The 26068-nt window shown below is 40.3% G+C and overlaps 2 protein-coding genes across 11 annotated transcripts in view; both read right to left on the reverse strand.

Moving 5' to 3' along the window:
• TRIM37 (tripartite motif containing 37) overlaps positions 1-19852 on the reverse strand; it is a 110147-nt gene extending 90295 nt beyond the window's left edge. For 4 of the 9 annotated variants that reach the window (XM_012445451.3, XM_012445450.3, XM_012445446.3 and 1 more), the window contains exons 1-5: positions 19418-19852; positions 16785-16886; positions 9262-9302; positions 6537-6653; positions 1633-1720 (exon numbers count right to left, since the gene is read on the reverse strand). In XM_012445451.3, the coding sequence (XP_012300874.2) occupies positions 1633-1720; positions 6537-6653; positions 9262-9302; positions 16785-16886; positions 19418-19438 (369 nt within the window). In that variant the 5' untranslated portion in view covers positions 19439-19852. The remainder of the gene's footprint in view (positions 1-1632; positions 1721-6536; positions 6654-9261; positions 9303-16784; positions 16887-19417) is intronic. The other 5 variants (XM_012445449.3, XM_012445445.3, XM_012445443.3 and 2 more) reach the window with 3 other exon arrangements.
• A 5158-nt stretch (positions 19853-25010) lies between these two features.
• The window catches only part of SKA2 (spindle and kinetochore associated complex subunit 2), a 34348-nt gene continuing 33290 nt past the window's right edge, over positions 25011-26068 (reverse strand). For both annotated transcript variants that reach the window (XM_012445508.3, XM_012445507.3), the window contains exon 4: positions 25011-25663. In XM_012445508.3, the coding sequence (XP_012300931.1) occupies positions 25651-25663 (13 nt within the window). In that variant the 3' untranslated portion in view covers positions 25011-25650. The remainder of the gene's footprint in view (positions 25664-26068) is intronic.

The raw sequence follows: 26068 nt of genomic DNA on the forward strand, positions 1-26068 counted from the left end.
ACCTGGTAGGCAGAGGCTGCAGTGAGCTGAGATCATACCACTGCACTCCAGCCTGATCAACAAAGCGAGACTCTGTCTCAAAAAACAAAACAAAACAATAATAATAATTCTCCATCTTCCCTCTCCCATCTTGGTTTGTCTTAATCCTACTCATCCTTTGAAGCTTAATTCAGATTTATAGGATCAGCTGCCATAGTTCTGCATCCTCATCAACTCTCTGTATTTATTCCTATAACTTATTATACCAATTAAATATGTAATTAATTGTTTGATATGTTCATCACCAAATCCCTAGTCTCTACCACAGTATGAATGTACCACATATCCCTAGTCTCTACCACAGAATGAATTAGAAAAACACTTGATTTAACAGCACCTTGAAAAACGCACTGAAAAAAAAAAGACGATACTTGAACAAAAAGCCCATAATACAAAATTAGCAAAAGCAATGAACCCATTTCCCATCCCACAGTTACTACAGAGATAGAAGGCTGATACAAGTTAGCCTCACAAATTCAGTTGCATTCAGCTAACTAATTTTTATAGCTAACTACCTAAAAATAATTTTCTTGATTGGTAACCATAATTATTAAATTTTATTATAAGAAGCCTCCTATATTTGATGTAGCGTTGAAGGAAAAAAAAAAAGCCTCCTATAAACATGTAAGTTCTTACTAAAATTGTCTTATTTAGCCAAAGCATCCCACTATTATCTCCAAAAGAAAAAAGATGTAGATTTGTACTTTAAGTATACAAAAAAATGCTTCTACTATCTTTTATAAAACCTGTATATTTAAAGTATTAAATGTGATAACTTCTTATTTTTTTCTAGTCAGCACATTAATATTCAAATTCTAACAGAAAGCTCTCCGAATTGAGCTCTACTCAATCTGGTCTGCCACTCTCTGTAAAACATACTGACTGATTTCCTCAGAATGATCAATTCTCATGGCAACTCTAGATGCCTACCCACTTGCATTTCCCTCATCACTTATTTTTCCTCACTAAGAATCTATTGTGTTTATTCTCAACCTATTTATGTCAACTGAACTTATTAATGTAAGGAAATCATTTGATTAAGTATTCATTAAACAACAGAACATGACTTTAAAATAAAAAAGCTGCTTCTAACAAAACTGATTTTAACGCTTCAGACTTGATGGGAGATTGTCTTTAAAAACTGCTCTTGAATTCGATGGGAAAAAAGAATCTAAAAAATAAAAAATGATTATAAGATCCAGATATATTCACTCATGTTGTTTCACAAATGTCTAAGTTCTTACTCCATTGGAAATCCTGGCCCCTACATCTATCTGATCAACTGACCTTTAATTTAAAAAATGACCTGGATCCTACAACAAAAAGATATGCAAATGAAGAGAGGATATGTTTTATCAGTGTTAGAGGTTAAAATATTTATATAAGGGGTTCATGTCTTACATCAAACCACACAAATAAGATTCTTCTGGAATAAAAGTGCAATACCTTTAATAAAGCATCTATAAAGCAGATGCATTTTAATTTTCATCCTACGAGAGCATAACAACACTATTTCCTATCTGAATAAAACAAGTATTTCAGTGCCTTCCAGTCTCTAACTAAAAAAATACATACTGAATTTGTTCTGCTCACCATTCCTCCCCAAAGTGCACACTGATGGCAGATACACTTCTTACAAGTCCAGCAAAACACACTAAGTTTTTCATGGTGATTTTCACATCTATACAATATGAAAAGAAAAGAAAGTTATAAATTAAATAAAATTAGAACATAAGTACCTCCATAAATTCTTAAGGTTGGGCAAAGAGATCAATTTTAAATGATTATGTCTCAAGAAACACAGAATAAAATCTACTCCATGGCTTCTGTAAAGTAAGCTAAAGAAGTTTATGTGGACAATTCTTTTTAAAGTACTGTTTTCATTAAACTGGACTTTATAATCACATGTAAAATACATATTTGCTTCTCAAAAACAGCACATATATTGCATCATTTCCAAGCAACACTACAAATGATATATTCTATTGTACTACTACATTTTGGGCAAGTACTTAATAATCACATTATACATCTATACCTACATAAGCATGCACAAATACTTTTCCCACATGTGGTCAATGATAATAATGAAGGTCAGGCGCAGTGGCTCACGCCTGTAATCCCAACACTTTGGAGGGTCGAGGTGGGTGGATCATGAGGTCAGGAGTTTCAGACCAGGCTGTCCAACATGGTGAAACCTTGTCTCTACTAAAAATACAAAAATTAGCTGGGTGTCATGGCATGTGCCTGTAATCCCAGCTACTCAGAAGGCTAAGGCAGGAGATCTGCTTGAACTCGGGAAGTGGAGGTTACAGTGGGCAGAGACTGTGCCACTGCACTCCAGCCTGGGCAACAGAGCCATCTCAAAAAAACAAAACCAAATAACAAACAACAAACAAAACCAATAATCAAGACACATGATTAATTGCACAATTTAAGACTAGACCCTCATGGAAAATGAACAACTCAATTTTAAACTTTCTCTTAAACTGGATATTCACATGAAAAACAATTAAGTTAGTGTGCCACTGCACTCCAGCCTGGGCAACAGAGCCATCTCAAAAAAACAAAACCAAATAACAAACAACAAACAAAACCAATAATCAAGACACATGATTAATTGCACAATTTAAGACTAGACCCTCACGGAAAATGAACAACTCAATTTTAAACTTTCTCTTAAACTGGATATTCACATGAAAAACAATTAAGTTAGACTCTGTTACGGATTGACTATGTCCCCTCATCAAATTCATAGGTTAAAGCATTAATCCCCAGTGTGAATATATCTGGAGACAGAGCTTTTAAGGAGGTAATTAAGGTTAAGTTAGGATCATAAGGGCGGCACCCACATCCAACAGGACTAGTGTCCTTTACAAGAGGAAGAGACACCAGGTGTGCATGTACACATAGCAAAGATCATGTGAAGACAGAGCTAGGTGGTGGCCATCTATAAGTCAAGGAGAAAGAGAGGCCTCACCAGAAACCAACATTGCCAGTATCTTAATCTTGGACTTCTACCTGTAAGAACTGTGAGAAAGTAAATTTCTTTTTTTTTTTTTTTGAGAGAGAGAGAGTCTTGTTTGGTCGCGAGACGCCAGGCTGGAGTGCAGTGGTGCGATTTTGGCTCACTACAACCTCCACTTCTTAAGTTCAAGCAATTCTCCTGCCTCAGCCTCCCGAGTAGCTGGGACTACAGGCGCGTGCCACCATACCCAGCTAATTTTTGTATTTTTAGTAGAGACGGGGTTTCCCCATGTTGGCCAGGCTGGTCTCGATCTCTTGACCTCGTGATCCACCCACCTCAGCCTCCCAAAGTGCTGGGATTACAGGCGTGAGCCACCAAGCCCGGCCTATAAATTTCTATTGTTTAAGCTACCCAGTTAGCAGTATTGTTATGGAAGACCTAGCAGAATAATACAGACCCTTACTTTACACCATATACACAAATAAACTATAGGCTGGATGCGGTGGTGGCTCATGCCTGTAATCCCAGCACTTTGGGAGCCCGAGGTGGGTGGATCACTTGAGGCCAGGAGTTTGAGACCCGCCTGGCCAACAGAGTGAAACTCCATCTCTACTAGAAATACAAAAAATTAGCTGGGTGTGATGGTGCATTCCTATAATCCCAGCTACTCAGAAGGCTGAGCCACAAGAAATCGCTTCAACCCAAAGAGACAGAGGTTGCAGTGAGCTGAAAATTGTGCCACTGCACTCCAGCCTGGATGACAAAGCAAGAATCTGCCTTAAAAAAAAGAAAGAATGAGGGTTTACTACCAGGCTATATAAATAACCCTTATAATTCAACAAATAAATTTTTAAAACTCTAAAAATGAGCAAAAGATCACCAATAAGCATATGAAAAGATTCTCATCACCACTAATCATTAGAGAAATGCGAATTCTAAACTCATACCATATTAGGATAGTTGCTATCAAAAAAACAAAAAACAAAAAACAGCGAGTGTTGGCCAGGATGTAGAGAAATTGGAACTCTTGTGCACTGCTGGTGGGACTGTAAAATGGCACATACATAGTCACTATGGAAACCAGTATGGAGATTCCTCAAAAATTTAAATTAAAAATAGAATTACCACATGATCTAGCCAATTTCTATTCTGATTACATAACCAAAAGAACTGAAAGCAGAGTCTCAAAGACATGAACACCCATGGTCACAGCAGCATTATTCACAACAGCCAAAAGGTGGAAGCAACGCCAATTTTCACTGACAGATGAATGGACAAACAAAATGTGACATATACATACAATGTAATACTATTCGGCCTTAAAAAGGTAGGAAATTTTGACACATGGAAGAACCCTGAGGACGTTACGCTAAGTAAAATAAACCCCTTACAAAAAGATAGGTACTGTATAGTTTTACTTATATGCAGTATCTAGAATACTCAAACTGATAGAAACATAAAGTATAATGGTGGCTGCCAAGGGCCGCTGGCAAAAGGGAATAGGGAGTTGTTTAATGGGTATAGTTTCAGATTTGCAAGTTTAAAAAGTTCTGGAGATTGGCTGGACATGTCAACATATTTAACATAATTGATCATACATTTTAAAATGATTAAGATGGCCTGGGCACGGTGGCTCACACCTAAAATCCTAGCACTTTGGGAGGCCGAGGCAGGTGGATTGCCTGAGCTCAGGAGTTCGAGACCAGCCTGGGCAATATGGTGAAATTCCCATCTCTACTAAAACACAAAAAATTAGCCAGGCATGGCAGCATGCGCCTGTAACCCCCGCTATTTGGGAGGCTGAGACAGGAGAATTGCTTGAACCTGAGAGGCAGAGGTTGCAGTGGGCCAAGATCACGCAACTGCACTCCAGCCTGGGCAACAGAGCGAGACTCCAACTCAAAAAAAAAAAAAAAAATTAAGATGGCAAATTTTATGTATATTTTACCATAATTAAAACGTTTTAAGTTTCCTCTTGCTTTACAAGCAAGAGGAAACTTGCTTTTTTTTTGAGATGGAGTCTAGCTTTGTCGTCCCGGCTGGAGTGCAATGGTACAATCTTGGCTCACTACAACCTCTACCTTCCAGGTTCAAGCAATTCTCACTGCCTCAGCCTCTCGAGTAGCTGGGATTACAGGCAACTGCCGCTATGTCCGGCTAATTTTTGCATTTTTAATAGAGCCAGGGCTTTGCCATGTTGGCCAGGCTGGTCTTGAACTCCTGACCTTAGATGATCCACCTGCCTCAGCCTCCCAAAGTGCTGGGATTCTGCTACAAGTAACAGAATTCCTTAAGAGTCCAGTTAAACTTGAATAGGTTGTTGTTGTTTTTTTTTTTTTTTTTTTTAGAGACTGAGTCTCGCTCTGTCGCCCTGGCTGGAGTGCAATGGTGCCATCTCGGCCCACTGCCACCTCTGCCTCCTGGGCTCAAGCTATTCTCCAGCCTCAGCCTCCCAAGTAGCTGGGATTACAAGCATCTGTCATCAAGCCTGGCTAATTTTTGTATTTTCAGTAGAGATGAGGTTTCACCATGTTGGCCAGGCTGGTCTTGAACTCCGGACATCAGGTAATCCACCCACCTCAACTTCCCAAAATGCTGGGATTACAGGCATGAACCACCGCACCTGGCCGAATAGTAGGTTTTAATTCTGATTATGCATTGATGCGTTATACTGTCATAGTTAAGCCTCTTTCTCTATTTTTTTTTTCTTTTTTTAAGAGATGGGGTCTTGTATGTTGCCTAAGCCGTCCTCTGGGCTCAAGAGATCCTACTGCCTGAGCACCCCCATGTTGCTGGGACTACAGGTGCACACTACCATGCCCTGTTCTCTTTTACTTCTATGGTTCTATTTCCTCAGTATAATAAAGAAACAGATACAATTTTTTCTAATGACCTGTGAGGTTTCAACCTCTTGCTTTACTATGTTATAACTCCACAGAAAGTGATATGGCTTTGTTTCTAAATATTCAAGAATCCTGGAATCTCACCTAATTCAAGTTATTTTTATTATTGCTGAACAATGAAGCCTTACAATTCACCATGTTGTAGTTTCTTCATCTATAAAAACAAATCACTGCCACATTATTCTTTCCTTTGTTTATCTGCTCCCCATAACCACTCCCCAGATATGTTCAAAATCCTTCAGTCACGGAACATAAGACCATTTATTCATTCCTGTCCCTCAAATGATTTGACACTGTATTATCACTGTTTCCCATTAAGTAGTTAACAGAAATCATGTCTCATTTACCTCTGTATGCCTATCATTTAGCAAAGTACTTCCTGTGTGGAGAGAGAGGGAGGCAAGGGGTGTCTGTGTGTATACAGGGCATGAAATAACTGTTGTTAAATAAACATATTAAAAAATATGTTACTTAATAGGAACAACACATGATTGAAAGAATTAAAAACTTAAGAACTATAACACCACTTATTCATAAGTAACTAAAAGGCAATTACCAATATACTGTCATTAAACAACACAAAGGCAAAATCCATTCAATACTGAACAAAGAAATTGAGGACATACTTGTCCTTTTCATTTTCTTCATGTTTGGTGAGACTGCAGAGTTGAAGAGTATCAAGCTGTTGTGTTACTTCTTCTGCCCAACGACAATTTACTAGTTCTCGTAGCTGGAGTGGAGCACTGGGGAGAAAATCCATCTATGTTTCAAATTCTCAGGAATTTGAGATTATTTTCTAGAATAAACACATTTCTCAAAATAGAAGGCACAATAATATTCATACTCTAACACTACTTTTTTCTTTTTAAGAGACACGGTCTCATTCTATCACCCAGGGTGGGATGTAGTGGCATGATTATGGTTTACTGTAGCCTTGAACTCCTGGGCTCAAGTGATCCTCCTGCCTCAGCCTCCCAAGTGGCTGAGATTACAGCAGGACACCACCAAACCCAGCTAATTTTAAAATTTTTTTGTAAAGATGGGAATCTCACTATATTGCTCAAGCTGGTCTTGAACTTCTGACCTCCAATAATCCTCCAACCTTAGCCTCCTAAAGTACTTGGGATTGCAGGTATGAGCCACCACCTGGCCCCATAACACTATTAAAACAAAAAACAAAAACAAAAACAAAAACAAAAAAAACCTCTTTGCAACTTATTTTCACCACATTAACACATCGTTTACCAAAAGAAATTAAAAAACTAAACAAAAAAACATGATTCAGAATATGGACCAAATTCTCAACTTCTAAGTCTAAAGCTGTACTGTTGGCATGGTGGCTCATGCCTGTAACCCCAGCACTTTGGGAGGCTGAGGCAGATAGACTGCTTGAATCCAGGTGTTCGAGACCAGCCTGCACAACATGATGAAACCCTGGCTCTACGAAAAATTAGCCAAACATGGTGGCATGTGCCTACAGTCCCAGTCACCTATGACACTGAAGTAGGAGGACCACCTGAGCCAGAGGGATGGAGGCTGCAGTGAGCCAAAATCATATCTCTACACTCCAGTCTGGGCAACAGAGTGAGACCCTGTCTCAGAGGAAAAAAAAAATATATCAGCGATACTGTCCAAAATGATAGCCACTAGCCACATGTGACTATTTAAAATTAAAATTAAATAAAAATATTTCATCATATAGTCACACTAGACACATTTCAAGTGATAAATAGCCACACATGGCTAGTGGCTACCATACTGGACAGTGTAGACACAGAACACTTTCACCATTATAGAAAGTTCTACTTGATAGTGCTGGTCGTCTTATAAGATAATGTTAAGAAAGGTGGGACTGGGCACGGTGGTTCACACCTGCAATCCTAGACCTTTGGGAGGCTAAGGTAGTAGGATCTCTTGAGCCCAGGAAGTTGAGACCAGTATGGCTAACATAGTGACATCATATCTCTACAAAAAACAAAATTAGCTGGGCATGGTAATACACACCAGTGGTCCCAGTTAGCAGGGAGGTTGAAGTGAGAGAATCACCTGAGCCCAGGAGGTCGAGGCTGCAGTGAGCTGAGATCACACTACTGCACTTTGGCCTGGATGACAGAGTGAGACCCTGTCTCAAAAATATGAAGGGGGGGTTGGACAAAATAAAAAAAGAAAGAAAGAAAAGTTAAAAAAAAAAAAAAAAAAGAAAAAGAAATCAAGAGAGAGAAAAAAGAAAAAAAATGAAAGAAAAGTGAATACAAAAAGAAAAATAGGCAACAGATGGCACTCTGGCATTATTTTTTGAAACCAAAAGTAGAGACAATCTAAATGTCTCTCAATATGGGCATAAATAAATCAAGGTATGACTATAGTCACTTTTTTTTCAAAAAATGACATGTATACATATAATCAAGAAAAGATACATTTTTCAACGAAAAAGCAAACTGCAAAACAATATTATATCATTTGTACATTCTAAGAAAAAGCATATGGGAATCACATAGATATATATATAAATATAGGCACAATCATACTAGATTAGGGCCTTAAAAAATACATGCACAAAAAACGGTCTAGAAGAACAGATACCAAAGCCAACAATTTCTTCTGAAACAATGTCTTCTGAAAAGACAGGGTAGAGAGGTATCAGAATCAGATGTCTTTTTATTTTATATTTATCTCTACTATTTGAATTTTTTTTTTTTGGCTTTGTTGCCCAGGCTGGAGTGCAATGGCACGATCTTGGCTCAAGCATAGCAGCATGACCTCAGCTCACTGCAACCTCTGTCTCCCAAGATCAAGCGATTCTCATGCCTTAGTCTCCCGAGTAGCTAGGACTACAGGAGCGCACCATCACACCCAGCTAATTTTTGTGTTTTTGGTAGAGACAAGGTTTCACTATGTTGGCCAGGCTGACCTCAAGTGATCTGCCTGCCTTGGCCTCCCAAAGTGCTGGGATTATAGGTGTGAGCCACCATGCCCAGCCAAACTATCTGGATTTTTTAAACCAGAAACATTAAACATTTTTTGCTTAATTATAAAAGGTAAGTTATGACCTATCTAGATTATTTTAGCCAGAAACATTAAAAATGTGTTGCTTAATTATAAAAGGTAAGTTAAGAAATTATACAATAATTTTCTATGAGAGGAAGGGTACAACATATTAAATATAATTCTAAGTCACATCAATTAGTCCCCGCAATTCTTTTTCTAGTCAGATTGCTTATTTCTACTCAACTATCTTTACGAAGAAGAGAAACATGGCAGATTGCAGGAAAACTGCCTTTATGAATCCTAAGGCACATTCTGACTCTTGCTATTTTCCAAATTCAAAAATAATCATAGCAAAACACTTACCGGCAATGAGGACATTGAGCTCTCTGCTCTGTCAGCCAGCGCTAAGGGGGCAAAAGAATTAGATTTTGATTAGAAAACACCATTACTCTGTGTGTGTGTGTGTGTGTGTGTGTGTGTGTGTGTGTGTGTGTCAAATACTTAATACAAACCTAATGAGTTTAACTCTCTACAGTGCTTAAATTAATTTTAGAGATTAAAATAACAGGCAATCTACTGTCTCCCTCATACTGTCATCTGATAGGGACAATTTTCTAAGGGACAGAACTCAAACCAAAATAGCTGTTAAAAGGCTATTCTCACACAGGAAAAGGAATGATTCCAGGACTAACTGCTTCTCACGGAGAACGTGTATATAATCTTATTGTCTTATAATAACGATACTGTCACCTTCGCACCCAAAAATAAACCACAGTGATGGTTTATTTCTACTTAAATGTACTTCTAAATTTATTTTTTGAAAAATAAGCTAATTCGGCAAGGCATGGTGGCTCACACCTGTAATTCCAACACTTTGGGAGGCCGAGGTGGGTGGATGACCTGAGGTCAGCAGTTCAAGACCAGCCTGGCCAACATGGCAAAACCCCGTCTCTGCTAAAAATATAAAAATTAGCCGGGCATGGTGATAGGTGCCTGAAATGCCAGCTACTCAGTAAGCTGAGGCAAGAGAATCACTTGAACACGGGAGGCAGAGGTTGCAGTGAGCCAGGATTATGCCACTGTACTACAGCCTGGGTGACAGAGTGAAACTGTCTTTAAAAAAAACAAAGGCCGGGTGTAGTGGCTCACACCTGTAATCCAAGCACTTTGGAGGCCAAGGTGGGCGGATCACCTGAGGTTGGGAGTTCAAGACCAGCCTGACCAACATGATGAAACACCGTCTTTAAAAAAAAAACTTTGTAACAGAAAACAATCTCTTTAAGAAACAGCTTCTCAAGAGTCTGAAGCAGGTCAATTGCTTGAGCCCCAGAGATAGAGGCTGCAGTGAGCCGTGATTGTGTCACTGCGCTCCGGCGTGGGCAACAGAGTGAGACCTTGTCTCATTAAAAGAAAAACAAGCAAATTTTACATTATGTATATTTTGCCACAATTAAAAAAAAAGTTAAACAAAATACCGTATGACCCAGCAATTTCACTCCTAGATATACATTCAAGAGAAATGAAAGCAGGAATTCAAACAGATAACTGTTAACTATAGAACTATTAACAATATCCAAAAGGTGAAAACAACCCAAGTGTCCATCAAGAGATAAAAATATATAAACAAAAGGTGGTATAGTCATGTGTCACATAAAGATGTTTTGGCAAACAATGGGCCACATATACTACAGTAGTCTCATAAGATTATAATGAAGCTGCCCTACATTGGTATACCATCTTTAATATCTTTACTATACCTTTTCTATGTTTACTTATGTTTATTTTATTTTTTTGAGACAAAGTCTCGCTGTCACCCAAGCTGGAGTGTAATGGCAGGATCTCAGCTCACTGTAACCTCCGCCTCCCAGGTTCAAGCGATTCTCCTGCCTCAGCCTCCTCAGTAGCTGGGATTAGAAGCCCATGCCACCACGCCTGGCTAATTTTTTATATTTTTGGTAGAGACGGGGTTTCACCATGTTGGCGAGGCTAGTCTCGAGCTCTTGACCTCAAGTGATCTGCCGGCCGTTGCCTCCCAAAGTACTGGGATTACAGGCATAAGCCACCGCACCTGGCCTATTTATGTTTAGATACACAAATACTTACCACTGTGTTACAATTACCCACAATATGCAGTATATGCTGTACAGGTTTGTAGCCCATGATGGGCCATTCCACCTAGCCACGGTGCATAGGAGACTATACGATCCAGGTTTCTGTCAATATACTCTATGATATTCAAACAACAAAAATGACTAACAAACATTTTTCAGAACACATCCCCGTCGCAATGCCTAACTATATACATACAATGGAATGTTATTTAATGATGAAAAGGAATGAAGTTCTGATACAGGACACATGGATGAACCCTGAAAACCTTATGCTGGCCAGGCATGGTGGCTTACGCCTGTAAACCCAATACTTTTGGAAAGCAGAGGCGTGTGGATCACTTGAGTCCAGGAAATCAGACCAGTCTGGATGACATGGCAAAACCCCATCTCTACAGAAAATACAAAAGTCAGCCAGGCATGGTGACACAGCTACTCAGGAGGCTCATTTGAGCCTAGGAGGTGGAGGCTGCAGTGAGCAGAGATTGTGCCACTGCCCCTTCCACCTGGGCAACAGAGTAAGACCCTGTCTCCAAAAAAAAAAAAAAAAAAAACCATTATGGTAAGTGAAATAAGCCAAACACAAGACAAATATTGCATGGTTCCACTTACATGAAATATCTAAAGTAGGCAAATTCAGGGAAACAAAAAGTAGATCAAAAGTTACCACGGACTAGGGGAAGGAGAAAATGGAGAGTTATGACTTAATGAGTACAGACTTTCTGTTTGGGGTGATGAAAAGTTTTGGAAATAGTGATATGGTTGTACAACATTATGAATGTAAAGACGCTGAACTGTACACTTAAATATGGGTAAGATGGAAAATTTTACTATATTTATTTTAGCACAAAAGGACAGGGCACTGAACAGACCCCTTACCAAAGACAACAAAAGGATAGTAAATAACTCCTGGAAAAGATGCTAACTTGATTACTCAACAGAGAAATGCTAACTAAAACAAGGAGATAACTCTGAGAATGGCTACATACCCCTGAGAATGGCTAAAATTCACAAAATTGAACATACCAAGTGTTAGCATTACAGTGGCAAAATTGGAACTCTATACACTGGTGGTGAGAATGTAAATTATAAAAGTATTTTCCTTTTTTTTTTTTTTTTTGAGATGAAGTTTTGCTCTTGTTGCCCAGGCTGGAGTGCAATGGTGTGATCTCGGCTCACCGCATCCTCTGCCTCCCAGATTCAAGCGATTCTCCTGCCTCAGCCTCTGGAGTAGCTGAGATTAGAGGCATGCGCCACCACACTAGCTAATTTTGTATTTTTAGTAGAGACGGGTTTCTCCATGTTGGTCAAGCTGGTCTTGAACTCCTGATCTCAGCCTCACCTCAGCCTCCCAATCCTTCCTTTTTTTCTTTAACCTTCATCTCTTTCCTCCCTTCCCTCTTTTGGAGTCTCCAGTGTCCAGCATTTCTCTCTTTATGTCCATGTATGCTCACTGTTTAGCTCCCACAGCTGGGCAATCTGTCAAAATGTTAAACACACATCTACCATGTAATCCCTATCCATTCCATACCTATTTATCCAAGAGAAAAGAAAGTTTCTTGTACACAAATGTTTGCAGCAATTTTCATTGTAATAGCAAAAATTGTAAGCATGCCATATGCCTATCAATAGATGAATGCATAAACAAATTGTGGCACATACACACAATGGAATACTACTTAGCAATTAAAGGAATACTACTGATACATACAGTATTTTCGCTGAGTGAAAAAAAGTCAGATCCATAAAAGTACATATTGTCTGATTTTCATTTGTGTAAAATTCCAGAATATGCAAACTTATCAACTTTTTTCTTTTTCATTCCTCTTATCTCTGAAGTAAACTTATCTATCATGACAGAAAGTAAATCAGTGGTTGCCTGAGAAACAAGGCAAGTAGAGAGAGGAATTACCAAGAGACACAAGAAAACTTTTGGGGATGACAGATACATTCACTAACTTGGCTACAGTTATAGTCTCATAAGAGTATATATATGTCAAAACTGTACACTTGGCCAGGTGTGGTGACTGACGCCTGTAATCCCAGCACTTTGGGAGGCTGAGGCGGGTGGATCACCTGAGGTCAGGAGTTTGAGACCAGTCTGACCAACATGGTGAAACCCTGTCTCTACTAAAAATACAAAATTAGCCAGGCGTGGTGATGCATGCCTGTAATCCCAGCTACTTGGAACGCTGAGACAGAAAAATCACTTGAACCTGGGAGTTGGAGGTTGCAGTAAGCCAAGATTGCGTCATTGCACTCCAGGCTGGGCAACAAGAGCAAAACTCCATTTCAAAAAACAAAACAAAATAAGTAACTGTACACTTTAAATATGTGTTTATTGTATGTCAATTATACCTAATAAAAAAATGACTGGCTTGAAAATAAGTAGGCAGGCAAGTAGTATGTGCTGAATGAATGAACAAATGATCAGTGCATTCAGGAACCAAGACAGCCCCAGAAAGAAAGGTCAGAACCAAATCTGGACAGTCTGAACACAAGGCTAACATTCTTGGACTTTATGTAATAAATTTCTGAGGCTTCTCGGAAGAAAAAAGTGACATCAATGAAAAACATTAATATAGCAGCAGGACAGAAAATGGACTGGAGAAAAGAAAACACTCAAACCTTAGAGATGAGATATAAAGTAATTATAATAATCTAAGCATGTAGAAACCAATGTTGATACCTATTAGGATGGTAAAGATAAAAATAGAAAGGTAAGACAAATATAAGTGACACCGGGAAATAATAACTAACTGTACTTAAAAATCACTGGTATAGGCTAGTCATTGTGGCTCATGCCTGTAATCCCTGCACTTTGGGAGGTCAAGGTGGGTGGATCAGTTGAGGTCAGGAGTTCAAGACCAGCCTGGGCAACACAGTGAAACTGCATCTCTACAAAAAAGAAAAAAAAAATACAAAAATTAGCTGGGCATGGTGGAGTGCACCTGTACTCCCAGCTACTCGAGAGGCTGAGGCAGGAGAATAGCTAGAACTTAGGAGGCAGAGGTGGCAGTGACCTGAGAACACACCACTGCACTTTAGCCTGGGCAACAGAACGACACTCCAACTCAAAAAAAATTAAAAATTCATTGATATAGTTTCCGGTTTGAGTGATTGGCAGAACAGAACAAAAAGAATGAACTTAGAGTCGGTTTGAGAAGATGGTATGAACAGATCTTGAACGAAGTTCAAGATGCTAGAAGGACAACAAGATAAGACATCCAAAAGTCTGTGCTGAAGGAACAAATTAAGGAGCCATACACATTGAGATGATAGCTAAAGCTGTTAAAGTAAATCAAATTTCCCAAAGTAGATGAATATTCCCAGAAACCTCAGAGGAGAGAACAGCAACAAGATCTTAAGAAATTAAGAAATAAATGCATGGGGCAGGAGGAAGATGTAACAATGAAAAAATACAGAATCAATGAGGCCTACAACCAGAGACCATAAGTATATGGGACCTTCATCAAAAGAAATAAGCCCAGTTCAACCATTGTGGAAGACAGTGTGGCTATTCCTCAGGATCTAGAACCAGAAGTTCCATTTGATCCAGCAATCCCATTACTGGGTATATATCCAAAGGATTATAAATTGTTGTATTATAAAGACACGTGCACATGTATGTTCACTGCAGCACTGTTTACAATAGCAAAGACTTGGAACCAACCCATTGATGATAGACTGAACAAGGAAAATGTGGCACATATACATCATGGAATACTAGGCAGTCATAAAAAACTATGAGTTCGTGTCCTTTGTAGGGACATGGATGAATCTGGAAACTGACAGAAGAACAGAAAATCAAACACCACATGTTCTCACTCACAGGTGGGTGCTGAACATAAGAACACATGGACACAGGGAGGGGAGCATCACACACTGGGGTCTGTTGGGGGGGACTAGGGGAGGGACAGCAGGGGGAGGGAGGTTGGGGAGGAATAACATGGGGAGAAATGCCAGATATAGGTGACAGGGGGATGGAGGCAGCAAACCACATTGCCATGTATGTACCTATGCAACAATCCTGCATGATCTGTACATGTACCCCAGAACCTAAAGTACGATTAAAAAATAAATAAATAAATAAATAAATATATATATATATATATATATATATATATAAAGTAAAAAAGAAATAAGCCCAGATCCAGACTCTACCACTTAATTAACTATAGTGATGGAGGCCAATTACTTCATTTCTCTATCATCAGTTTCACTGTTTATAAAACACAGATAAGTGTTAACGTGTATTAGTAGCTTTAACAACTAAAATAACACTTTACAAGTAGATACAGTATTTTATAACTTCTGAATTACTTTTTAGTTTATCTAATTTAAGGCCATAACCACCCTGTGAAGCAAATCTTGTCTGAATTCTACAGTTGAGGAAACAAGGCTAAGATAGATTGGATCTCTTAATTTTAGGAGTATGAGAACATCATATTTAACTTGGTCTTCTGTACACGCTACAGTGATAAAGAGAAGGCTATAAAGGCAGTCTTACTGGGTTGAAATCCAGTACCACCAATTATGAGTTGTGTGACTAGAAAAAAATTATTTAAGTGCTACAGACACTACTCTTGACAAAGGCATATTTAACTTCCTTAGGCAAGAATAAGGAAACAGATTTTTTTTGAGATGGAATTGCACTGTTGTCAGCCTGGAGTGCAGTGGCCTCTCGGCTGACTGCAACCTCTGCCTCCCAGTTACAAGCAATTCTTCTGTCTCAGCCTCCCGAGTAGCTGGGACTACAGGTGCATGCCACCAAGCCCGGCTAATTTTTGTACTTTTCGTAGAGACAGGGCTTTACCATATATGTCAGGCTGGTCTCAAACTCCTGACCTCAGGTGATCCACCCACCTCAGCCTCCCAAAGTGTTGGGATTATAGGCGTGAGCCACCGTGCCCAGCCAAAACAGAAAGTTTGAGATGAAGAGCATGTGACCTCTTTAATTTTCTCAGGAAAAGAAATAAATAATTGAAGAGGAATGTGAACAGGGCAGTTTTCAACTGTGCTCTGTAGATGTGGTACTGGACTTTGCCATGTACAACCAAAATCTTGGACCTCCTCATAATGGTTTGAGTTCACCTACATTCAAGTTTTTTTGTTGTTGTTATGGTTGTTTTTTCAGACAGTCTCCTCTGATGCCCAAGCTGGAGCACAGTGGCATGACCTCAGCTCACTGTAACCTCTGCCTTCTGGGTTCAAGCGATTTTCCTGCCTCAGCCTCCTGAGTAGCTGGCATTACAAGCGCATGCCACCAAGCCAGGCCAAATTTTGTATTTTTAGTAGAGACAGGGTTTCACCATGTTGGTCAGGCTGGTCTCAAACTTCTGACCTCATGATCCACCCACCTCGGCCTCCCAAAGTGCTGGGATTACAGGTGTGAGTCACCTCGCCCAGCCAACATTCAAGTTTTAAAGCCACTAGATTATATTCATCTCTACGGTGTCTTGTAACTATAGGATTATCCACTTTTTCTCCATCTTACTCACCAAACACATAAAACTAGTCCTCTTCTGAGTCCCACAGCACTTTTTTAGTGCCTCTTTATGATACTACATATTCTTCAATATAAACATTCTAAACTCCATTCCCTATTAGATTTAAGCTCCTTCAAGGCAGGCAATTTGTCATTTATCTTAGCGTTCCTCAATCCCAGGCGCAATGCAAGCAAGCACTTAAAGGCAAAAAATGTAAAATAAAAAGATAAAGGAAATGGTTAATCCTTACAATATATACTAACTACATGTAAAAAGAAACACAACTTACCCTAATACAGCTGAAACAACACAGCTTGGAGCAATGAGGACACAGGCGAGCATCCCGCAATTTCTCCATACAAATGAAACATCGGAAAACCTCAGCAATGCTCTGAAAACAGTAAAAGATGCAAGGTCCACCACATTAGGCTACTGAATCAAGTGTAAAAGGCAAGCTAAAAACAATTCACTTGGCATTTACATTTATTTTGGGTTGATAATATCTCAATTTTAATTATATTACATATCAGAATTTGATCAGTCAAGGTCCAGAGTATCTCAAAATATCTGGAAAATATACTCTCGTTTTTTTAAGCTTCGTGATGATTCTATTCTAAGGAAAATATATGAAATGCAAACACAGACTTATGCACAACAACTTTTAATGAAGCAGTAATTATAATGGCAAGAATCTAGATACAGCCCAAATATTAAGTAAATTACACGTAGATTAGTCACTAGAAATAGTTCTTCATTTAATGACACGAAAAAATGCATATAATGTATAACAGCAAGAAAAAAGGGCCAGGTGTGGTGGCTCAAACCTGTAATCCCAGCACTTTGGGAGGCTGAAGTGGGTGGACCACTTGAGGTCGGGAGTTTGAGAACAGCCTGGCCAACATGGTGAAACCCTGTCTCTACTAAAAACACAAAAATTAACTAATTTGAGCTACTCGGAAGGCTGAGGCAGGAGAATCACGTGAACCCAGGAGGCAGAGGTTGCAGTGAACTGAAATCGTGCCACTGCACTCCAGCCTGGGTGACAGAGCAAGACTGTCTCAAAAAAAAAAAAAAAAAGGGGGAAAAAAGGGCAGACTCTATGACTAAATACACAACACGAACTTTTTTTTTTTTAAATTATACTTTAAGTTCTGGGGTACATGTGCAGAACTTGCAGGACTGTTGCTTAGGTACACACATGCCATGGTGATTTGCTGCCTCCATCCCCGCCACAAATCACCTACATCAGGCATTTCTCCCAATGCTATCCCTCCCTAACCTCCCCCGCCATCCCTCCCCTAGTCCCCCACCCAACAGACCCCAGTGTGTGATGTTCTCCTCCCTGTGTCCAACATGAACTTTTATCTGCAATTTCTCCAAAAGGTATAAACTGATTTTATAATTTAGAGGAAAAAGAAGTTTAAAAAGACATCCTCTGAGCAAGTGTGTTAAAAACAAACAAACAAACAAACAAAAAACACAACAACAACAAAAAAAGACACTTATCCTAATGGCAGTGTAATGTGACCCAGAGAAAAATGAATTCAGAATCCAGAAATCTGAATTTCTGCCCTGATGTTACAACCAACTAGTTACTTATTTGAACCTGAGATACTGACCCAATTGATGGTAGTTCAATGAGATCTTGGGAACAAAAACAAAAATATGTAAATAGAAGAAACAGTATTATCTTTGCAAGCCTGTTTAATCAATTTAGGAAGTAATTGAAAAGTTTTTAAAGAGAAAAAAGATATAATTAAATGTATTGTTACTGTTAACTCCTAAAACCAAGATAAGTTTACAAAACCTTTATAATACTTTACATGAGGAATTAAGGAGAAAATTACTCATGAACCTAATTTTTTTTTTTTTTTTTTTTTTGAGACGGAGGGTCGACAGGCTGGAGTACCGCGGCGCGATCTGAGCTCACTGCAACCTCCACCTCCCGGTTGAAGCGATTCTCCTGCCTCAGCCTCCCGAGTAGCTGGAACTACAGGCGCATGCCACCACATCCAGCTAATTTTTGTATTTTTAGTAGATGGGGTTTCACCATTGTTGGCCAGGATGGTCTCGATCTCTCGACCTCGTGATCCGCCCGCCTCAGCCTCCCAAAGTGGTGGGATTACCGGCGTGAGCCACCACACCTGGCTAATGAATCTAATCTTGACTCTGCAGGGCCAGAAAGCACCTGGGAGATGTAGACTCTGTAATCTGCAACCGGGTGGATAAGACTATCGAATGATTAGTTTCAAGTGGAATATCCATAACACAGTTACCTCTTACTAAAAAGCAAGTATTTCCTATTTCAGTATCTGAAAGGTTCAAAATTTGACGACTATATAATTATGTCCAATAAACAATCTTTTAAAATATATTCCTACCCTTTACTTACATATCCCAACTATTTTAACTCACAGTTTACAAGAATCAGTTATAAAAAGAAGAGTTTGTTCTGGAAACTACACACGAGAAAGTATTATGTGCTGATTCAATCTACGAAGGGCAGAAGCATGCAAAATGTGCCACTGAGACGGAAAGATTATCCATTTGGAAAGAGATTTAGAGCAGATCAAGAACTCGCAAGGACTGGTGATGAGTGGCAAGGTACGTCCATCTGATGAATCTGCAGTTTTGCTCTAAACAGGCTGTAGTTTGCAAATACCCGGTGGGGATAAGTACCTGTGCCGAGACATCCTTGAAAACGCCAGAATATGCACCACCTGACTGCGGAACAGTGAGCACAGGACACCTAGAGGGCTGCAGAATGAGCACGGCGTCCTTGGTACTGGGCCAGCCCTCTCCACAGCCGCAGGGGCGGGGTAGGGGTGCCCTACTAGAGGGAGGACACGGGTACCGCTCCCCGAATACAAACCGCTAATTGGGTGGGGGTGGGGACTAACCACCACCCTCACAACCCCTCACCTCCACGCTCTGTTCATCCATTGCCTCCGGCTCTCTGCGGGGCCGCCGGCGACCCGCGGACTCCGTAGTCTGACCTCTTAGGCGCCGGCCCGAGGTCGCCAAATCAAGTCACCGAGAAAAGCACGGCGCCCACGTCAGGGGGCTCCGACAACCGCCCCACCTGCGCGCCCCATCGCTTCAGGTCCGGCGTCGACTACCCCCATTTCGCCATTTTTACCCGCGCGCCCGCCCCGGGGCGCAGAGGTAGGGCGAGCGACGGACGCAGCTCCTTCCTCCTGGCTGAGCCGCCGGCCAGCAGCCGTGAGGGAACCTCGGCCCACGTGACGCGGTCGCGCGCGTATGGAACTGCCGCTGGAGTTGGGCGAGGAAGGCGCCGCAGAGAATTAGCAAACACCAACGGTAACCAGGGCAGCTGGGGGTGCGCCGGCGAGGGAAAGCGCAAAGCGCATGCGCCGAGGACGCTGGGAAGAGCGGGGAGGGTTCGCGTAGTTCCCGCGTTGCGGGACGCACACGAGACTTGGCGGTTAGCTGGCGCCGCGATGCGTGCCTCTGGTCCCAGCCGGCGCCGGCGCCGGCGGCCTGAGCGCGGAACTCCGCTATGCCACGCCCACCTCGGCGGAGGGCGGGGCCCCACGCCTCTCTGAATTGCGCGCCAAAGACCGAGCTAGGTATTCCGACTCTGAGAGTCTAGGGTGGAGCCCGGGCCGTAAGCATTTTCACCCACCACTGTTATGATTCGGCAGCAAGTGGTCTGTGACCCAGACTTTTGAGAAACCCTGGTGCAGAGGGTTCGTAGTTAGTGGTTCTCTCTCGAATAAAGAGTCTAAGGTTTGTAGGATTTGCGTTCCACCTACCAAGGCAAATGAAATTTGAAAGCTCCAGACTGTGAAGCCTGGAGAGGTGTCATTTCTCATTTCAGTGGTGAGAGGACGGGACCACACACTGTGAAGGCCTCATTCCCACATCCCACCCTTTATTCTTGCCGCCTTAGTTGTCGCCGTGAGACTACTGAAAGGGCAAAGGGTATCACCGATATTCATTTTCCCATAAATAGCATCTGTTTTCTACAATTTCCTGCCAGAAGAAATGTGTAAAGTTTGCAAGAATTGAAAAGGTGCCTGAGTCAAAGAGGGCACATCAAATTTATAATTTGAATTTAATTTTTCCTGTATTTATTGCAAACAAATAATTATACTTAACCGACCTAGAGTGCTCATGTAGAGAATCACCAATAATTTAGAAATAAGTTCTTGAATATCAGGCATTTAGGCTTATAGGTGGTGGGCAGCAACAATTTTCTTCTTAACTACTTGAGTCATGAACAAGATTAAAATTTAGAGAGATTGGGCCGGGCGCGGTGGCTCACGCCTGTAATCCCAGCACTTTGGGAGGCCGAGGCGGGTGGATCACGAGGTCAAGAGATCGAGACCATCCTGGTCAACATGGTGAAACCCCGTCTCTATTAAAAATACAAAAAATTAGCTGGGCATGGTGGCGCGTGCCTGTAATCCCAGCTACTCAGGAGGCTGAGGCAGGAGAATTGCCTGAACCCAGGAGGCGGAGGTTGCGGTGAGCCGAGATCGCGCCATTGCACTCCAGCCTGGGTAACAAGAGCGAAACTCCGTCTCAAATAAATAAATAAATAAATAAATAATTTAGAGAGATTAATCTGAGGGCCGGGCACTGTGGCTCACGCCTGTAATCCCAGCACTTTGAGAGGCTGAGGCGAGCAGATCGCCTGAGGTCGGGAGTTGGAGACCAACCTGACCAACATGGAGAAGTAAAATACAAAATTACCCGGGCGTGGTGGCGCACGCCTGTAATCCCAGCTACTCTGGAGGCTGAGGCAGGATAATTCCTTGAACTCGGGAGGTGGAGGTTGCGGTGAGCCAGTGTGGCGCCATTGCACTCCAGCCTGGGCAACAAGAGCAAAACTTCGTCTCAAAAAAAAAGATAGATTACTGTGAGACTGAAAAATGCTTTCAGTAAGAATTTTTTGTGGTCTTTTAAGTACATGGAGGTGATGGTTGCATAACGCTATTTTTACTAAAATGCCCTCAGTTGTGCATTTTATTCACTTATTTTGAGATGGAGTCTCGCTCTGTCACCAGGTGGAGTTCAGTGGCGCGATCTCGGCTCACTGCAACCCCCACCTCCTGGGTTCAAGCGATTCTCCTGCCTCAGCCTCCCGAGCTGGGACTACAAGTGCGCACCACCACACCTAGCTAACTTTTGCATTTTTAGTAGAGACAGTTGTTCACCATGTTGGCCAGGATGGTCTTGATCTCTTGACCTTGCGAACCGCCCACCTCAGCCTCTCAAAGTGCTAGGATTACAGGCGTGTGCCACGGCGCCCGCCAGTTGTACGTTTTAAAATGGTTGATGGTTAATTTTGTTATGAGAATTTTACTTAAAAGAATTAGTTATAGAATGCAGTGCTGTACTTGGGATTCAGAGTAATGAGAAGTGGGCCCTGCTCTCAAGGAGCAGTATAGAAGACAAGACAAATTGCAATACCTATATGATAAACAGTAAAATAGATTATTGTATGTTTGCAGAAGAACCCAAAAATGTTGAAGGACTTATTGCGCTAGTTCAAAATAGTGAACAATTAGAAACCTGTACAACTGATTAAAGGCCGTTGGTTGCAAGCAAAAAGGATAACCTGAGCAAAATAAATAATTTCGTTGGCAAAATGTTAAACTCACATTGTTTGCCAAGCCCTGGGGTTTGGGAGCCAATCGTCTGCTCCATCAGAATCCCTTAAAAGCTAACCTTGCTGCCCTCCCCACAAGAAAAATCTTCTAACTTGATATGATATCCTTAAACAACTTGCCATTATACAACTTACTTGTTATATTATTTGTATAACTTGCTGTTATAGAGCTTAGGTGTCTATCAATAAGGAACTGATAAAAATGATGATATATCAGCTGGGTGCAGTGGCTCACACCTGTAATCCCACCACTTTGGGAGGCCGAGACAGGCGGATCATCTGAGGTTGAGAGTTCAAGACCAGTCTGACTAACATGGAAAAACCCCATCTCTACTAAAAATACAAAAAAATTAGCCAGGGGTGGTGGTGTATGCCTGTAATCCCAGCTACCTGGAGGCTGAGGCAGGAGAATTGCTTGAACTCGGGAGATGGAGGTTGTGGTAGCCAAGATCGTGCCATTGCATGCACTCCAGCCTCGGCAACAGAGTCAGATCCTGTCTCAAAAAAATAAAAAAAAAGTAAGGTATATCCCTATAATGGATTACATCTGTTAAAAATGAGGGTAGATGTGTGACATAAAAATATATTCGAATTGAAGAGCGGGCACAGTGATTCATGTATCCCAGCACTATGGGAAGCTGAGGCTGGCAGATCTCTTGATTCCAGGAGTTGGAGGCTGACCTGGACAACACGATGAAACCCAGTCTCTACAAAATATACAAAAATTAGCTAGGGTTGGTAGCATGTACCTGTGGTCCTAGCAGCTACTTGGGAGACTAAGGCCAGAGGATTGCTTGAGCCCTGGAGGCTGCAGTGAGCCATGATAGCACCACTGCACTCTAGCCTGGGTGACAGAGCGAGAACCTGTCTCAAATAAAACAATGAAATGAAAAAAAAAAAATCTAAGTACAGTGCCAGTATAAGGTACACTGTCAACTACTTTTGTTGAAAAAAAATTGTTTAATTTATATACATATAGAAATGCCTGAAGAAATTGCTTGATTACCTTGAGAATTGACATGTCTGTGTTTTTTAAATTCTTAAACATGTATTATCTATAACTGAAGACATAAAAACACCATAGTCACATAGGAGAAAACAAGTATAATCCAGATAAGAAACAAAAGATCTGGCCAGGCGCTGTGGCTCATGCCTATAATCCCAGCTCTTAGGGAGGCAGAGGTGGGAGGATAGCTTGAGCCCAGGAGTTTGAGACCTGCATGGGCAATATAGCGAGACCCCGTTCTCCACAAAAAGGAAAAAACAAACAAACAAACAACAAAAAGACAAAAAAAAAAAAAAAGAAAAGAAACAAAAGATTTAAGGAGGCATGAAGATAGTGTGGAGGTTGTATACTATGATCATTTCAGAGACAGAACTGTAGGTTTTATTGACTAAGAAGATAAAGGGATGCAAATTAGTTACACAGGTTTTAATTCCAGACAACAGAATATCCAGGCTATTAACAATAAAATCATCCTCAGGATTCATCTGGAAAAGAAATAAGAAAAAGAAAGAAAGAAATAAAATAAAATCAGTAAGTATTCTGGAAATGTTCAATTTCAATATTCGGGTAGGGGATTTTATTGGAAATATGGATCTAGAGCTAATGGAAGAAGTTAAATTTACGAGTCATTCACAAAGAGGCTTGAGAAACATGAAAATGTATTGAGAAGTGCACAGAAAACAATGTTAAGGGGGCTGTGCATAGAGAATAACATTTGGAAGATAACTGAAGGAAATCACAGAAGAAAAATAGTACAATCTAATTTTTCTCCCTAACTAAAAGCAAAACCACTTTTAATACTATTGTAATAAGTATTATGACCTCTTCATGATACCATTTTTTCAATCCCAACAATCATCATCACATCCCAAAGCCATCTCATTACAAGAGCTTTCTAAATACTAACTGCCTGAACACTGAAGAAAATTAATATGATACTAGGGTGTAACTTATTTCTCTGTAATTAAAAAAAGGGAGGCTTTCTGTTCTTGAAATATTCAAACTGGAAAGGACAATTTTAACTGAAGCTGTTCTCACAACTCTGTCTTTCAGCTATTGTTTGTTAATGGACAAACATGCTCATAACTGAAATTTTTAAATTATGTAAAAGTATAATTCTGTAACCTGCAGAACATCTGATGCATTTTTCCTAGTCTTTTCAATGCTTAGTTCTTATTATATGTATGTAATATCATTTATTGAAGGCTTACTAAATACTGAACCCTGTATTAAAACACTTTATTATCTTGTCCTTCCAAACATCCTGACACTCAGAAGTTAAGTGATCTGCACAGAGTCATACCTAGAATTTAAAACCTGCTACTTACATCTCAGGTATGACTCCAAAGCCCAATCTTCACTACAAAACTGCAATATCTGCTTCCCCTCTTCCCCTCTTCCCCACTTAGCATAGTTTCAGCATCTCCCAGAACATTAACAGTAATAATTTATTGGCAACTTGACCTCTTATTGTATACATACAACATGATTTATTTTCCTATTTACCTAGTACTAGCCAAATGTGCATGTATATTGCCATTATGAACAAACCTGTGATTAACATCTTTGTATCAAGATCTGCCTCTACTTTGAACAGTTTCCTCATTGCCAATAGTTATTTTTAAATAAACAGGGAAATTGACACATACACATAACACACCCAAAACTGGCAAGTAGCAGATAAGTGCTCTTCTAATTTCAGTCTCTTAGCTTTCATGTAGAATGAACAATTACAGTAATAAAGAATGAAAGAAAACAAAGGTATTATTGAAATACAGCAGGGACAGTCTAAAGCAACATGAAAAAGCAAGTTTATGCTGCTCAACATTAGCAGGCAAGGGAAATAGGGAAAAAAAATACACAAAAGTGGCTATCACAGAAAAGCCAGCTTATTACTTTAGGTTTTGTGGGAGACTACAGGTCACATAAAAGCAGTCTCAACAATAATGTTACCACATATGCAATCAACATTTACAAAATGAAATTAGATATAATGTATAATACAAATATTTTTGCCTATACTTTAATTTCCGAAGCATGGAATTCACATATAGAGTGACTGAAATGTACATAAACATTCTTTTACAATAGACTAGAACATCTATATTATCATGACTTAGACAAATAAAACAGATGCAAAATAGTGTTCAGACTTTCTTGCCTGAAATTACAAGACTAAGTGTGTATATGTGTGTGTGTGTGTGTGCACGCTCATGTGCACATATATTTAAATCCTTTTATTCTCATTTGATCCTTTTGGCTGAACTTTAGTCATATATTATCTGCCCTTCTTCTTTTAGTCAGTCTCATGAAAAGCATCATTATTCAGTCATTGAAGCCAAGCCTCCTTCACCAGCCCCCAACCTCTAGACATCAAGTGTTAACAAGACATCTTCTTAAATTTATCTGGAATTGAGCTCTTCTCTGTTAGAGTTTCCTTTCCAAGTCCATTTCTTCACAAATCTGGCATGTGAGATTTTAATTGGTCTGCCACAGTTTTCTCTTCATCAGTCAATGGTGACAGCTAGAAAATAAACAATAAAATCTTTATTTCGAAAATCTTCAAAGGCTGTTAAATCAGTTTACTTAACTTCTGCATTGTCACACTAATAAATGTTTCCATAAGCTTATACTTTGTATGTAATCACAGATTTAGAAAGACAAGAGAAAAAAAACAGATATTTGGCTATTTATATACGGATCCTATGATATTTGAGCTTCTAAAGAACTTGCAATTAAGTTGAAGAAACAAGACCAAGAAATGAAACAATTTAAGGATTATAGCAGAACCAAATAAGTCATGTTTGGATGCCATATTCTAAAAGTACGGTTGGCTGGGTGCGGTGGCTCACACCTGTAATCCCAGCACTTTGGGAGGCCAAGACAGGTGGATCACGAGGTCAAGAGATGGAGACCATCCTGGCCAACA

Source organism: Aotus nancymaae, unplaced genomic scaffold, assembly GCF_030222135.1.
Source record: "Aotus nancymaae isolate 86718 unplaced genomic scaffold, 86718_ANA_hifiasm-v0.15.2.pri h1tg000018l, whole genome shotgun sequence".
Lineage (NCBI taxonomy): Eukaryota > Metazoa > Chordata > Mammalia > Primates > Aotidae > Aotus > Aotus nancymaae.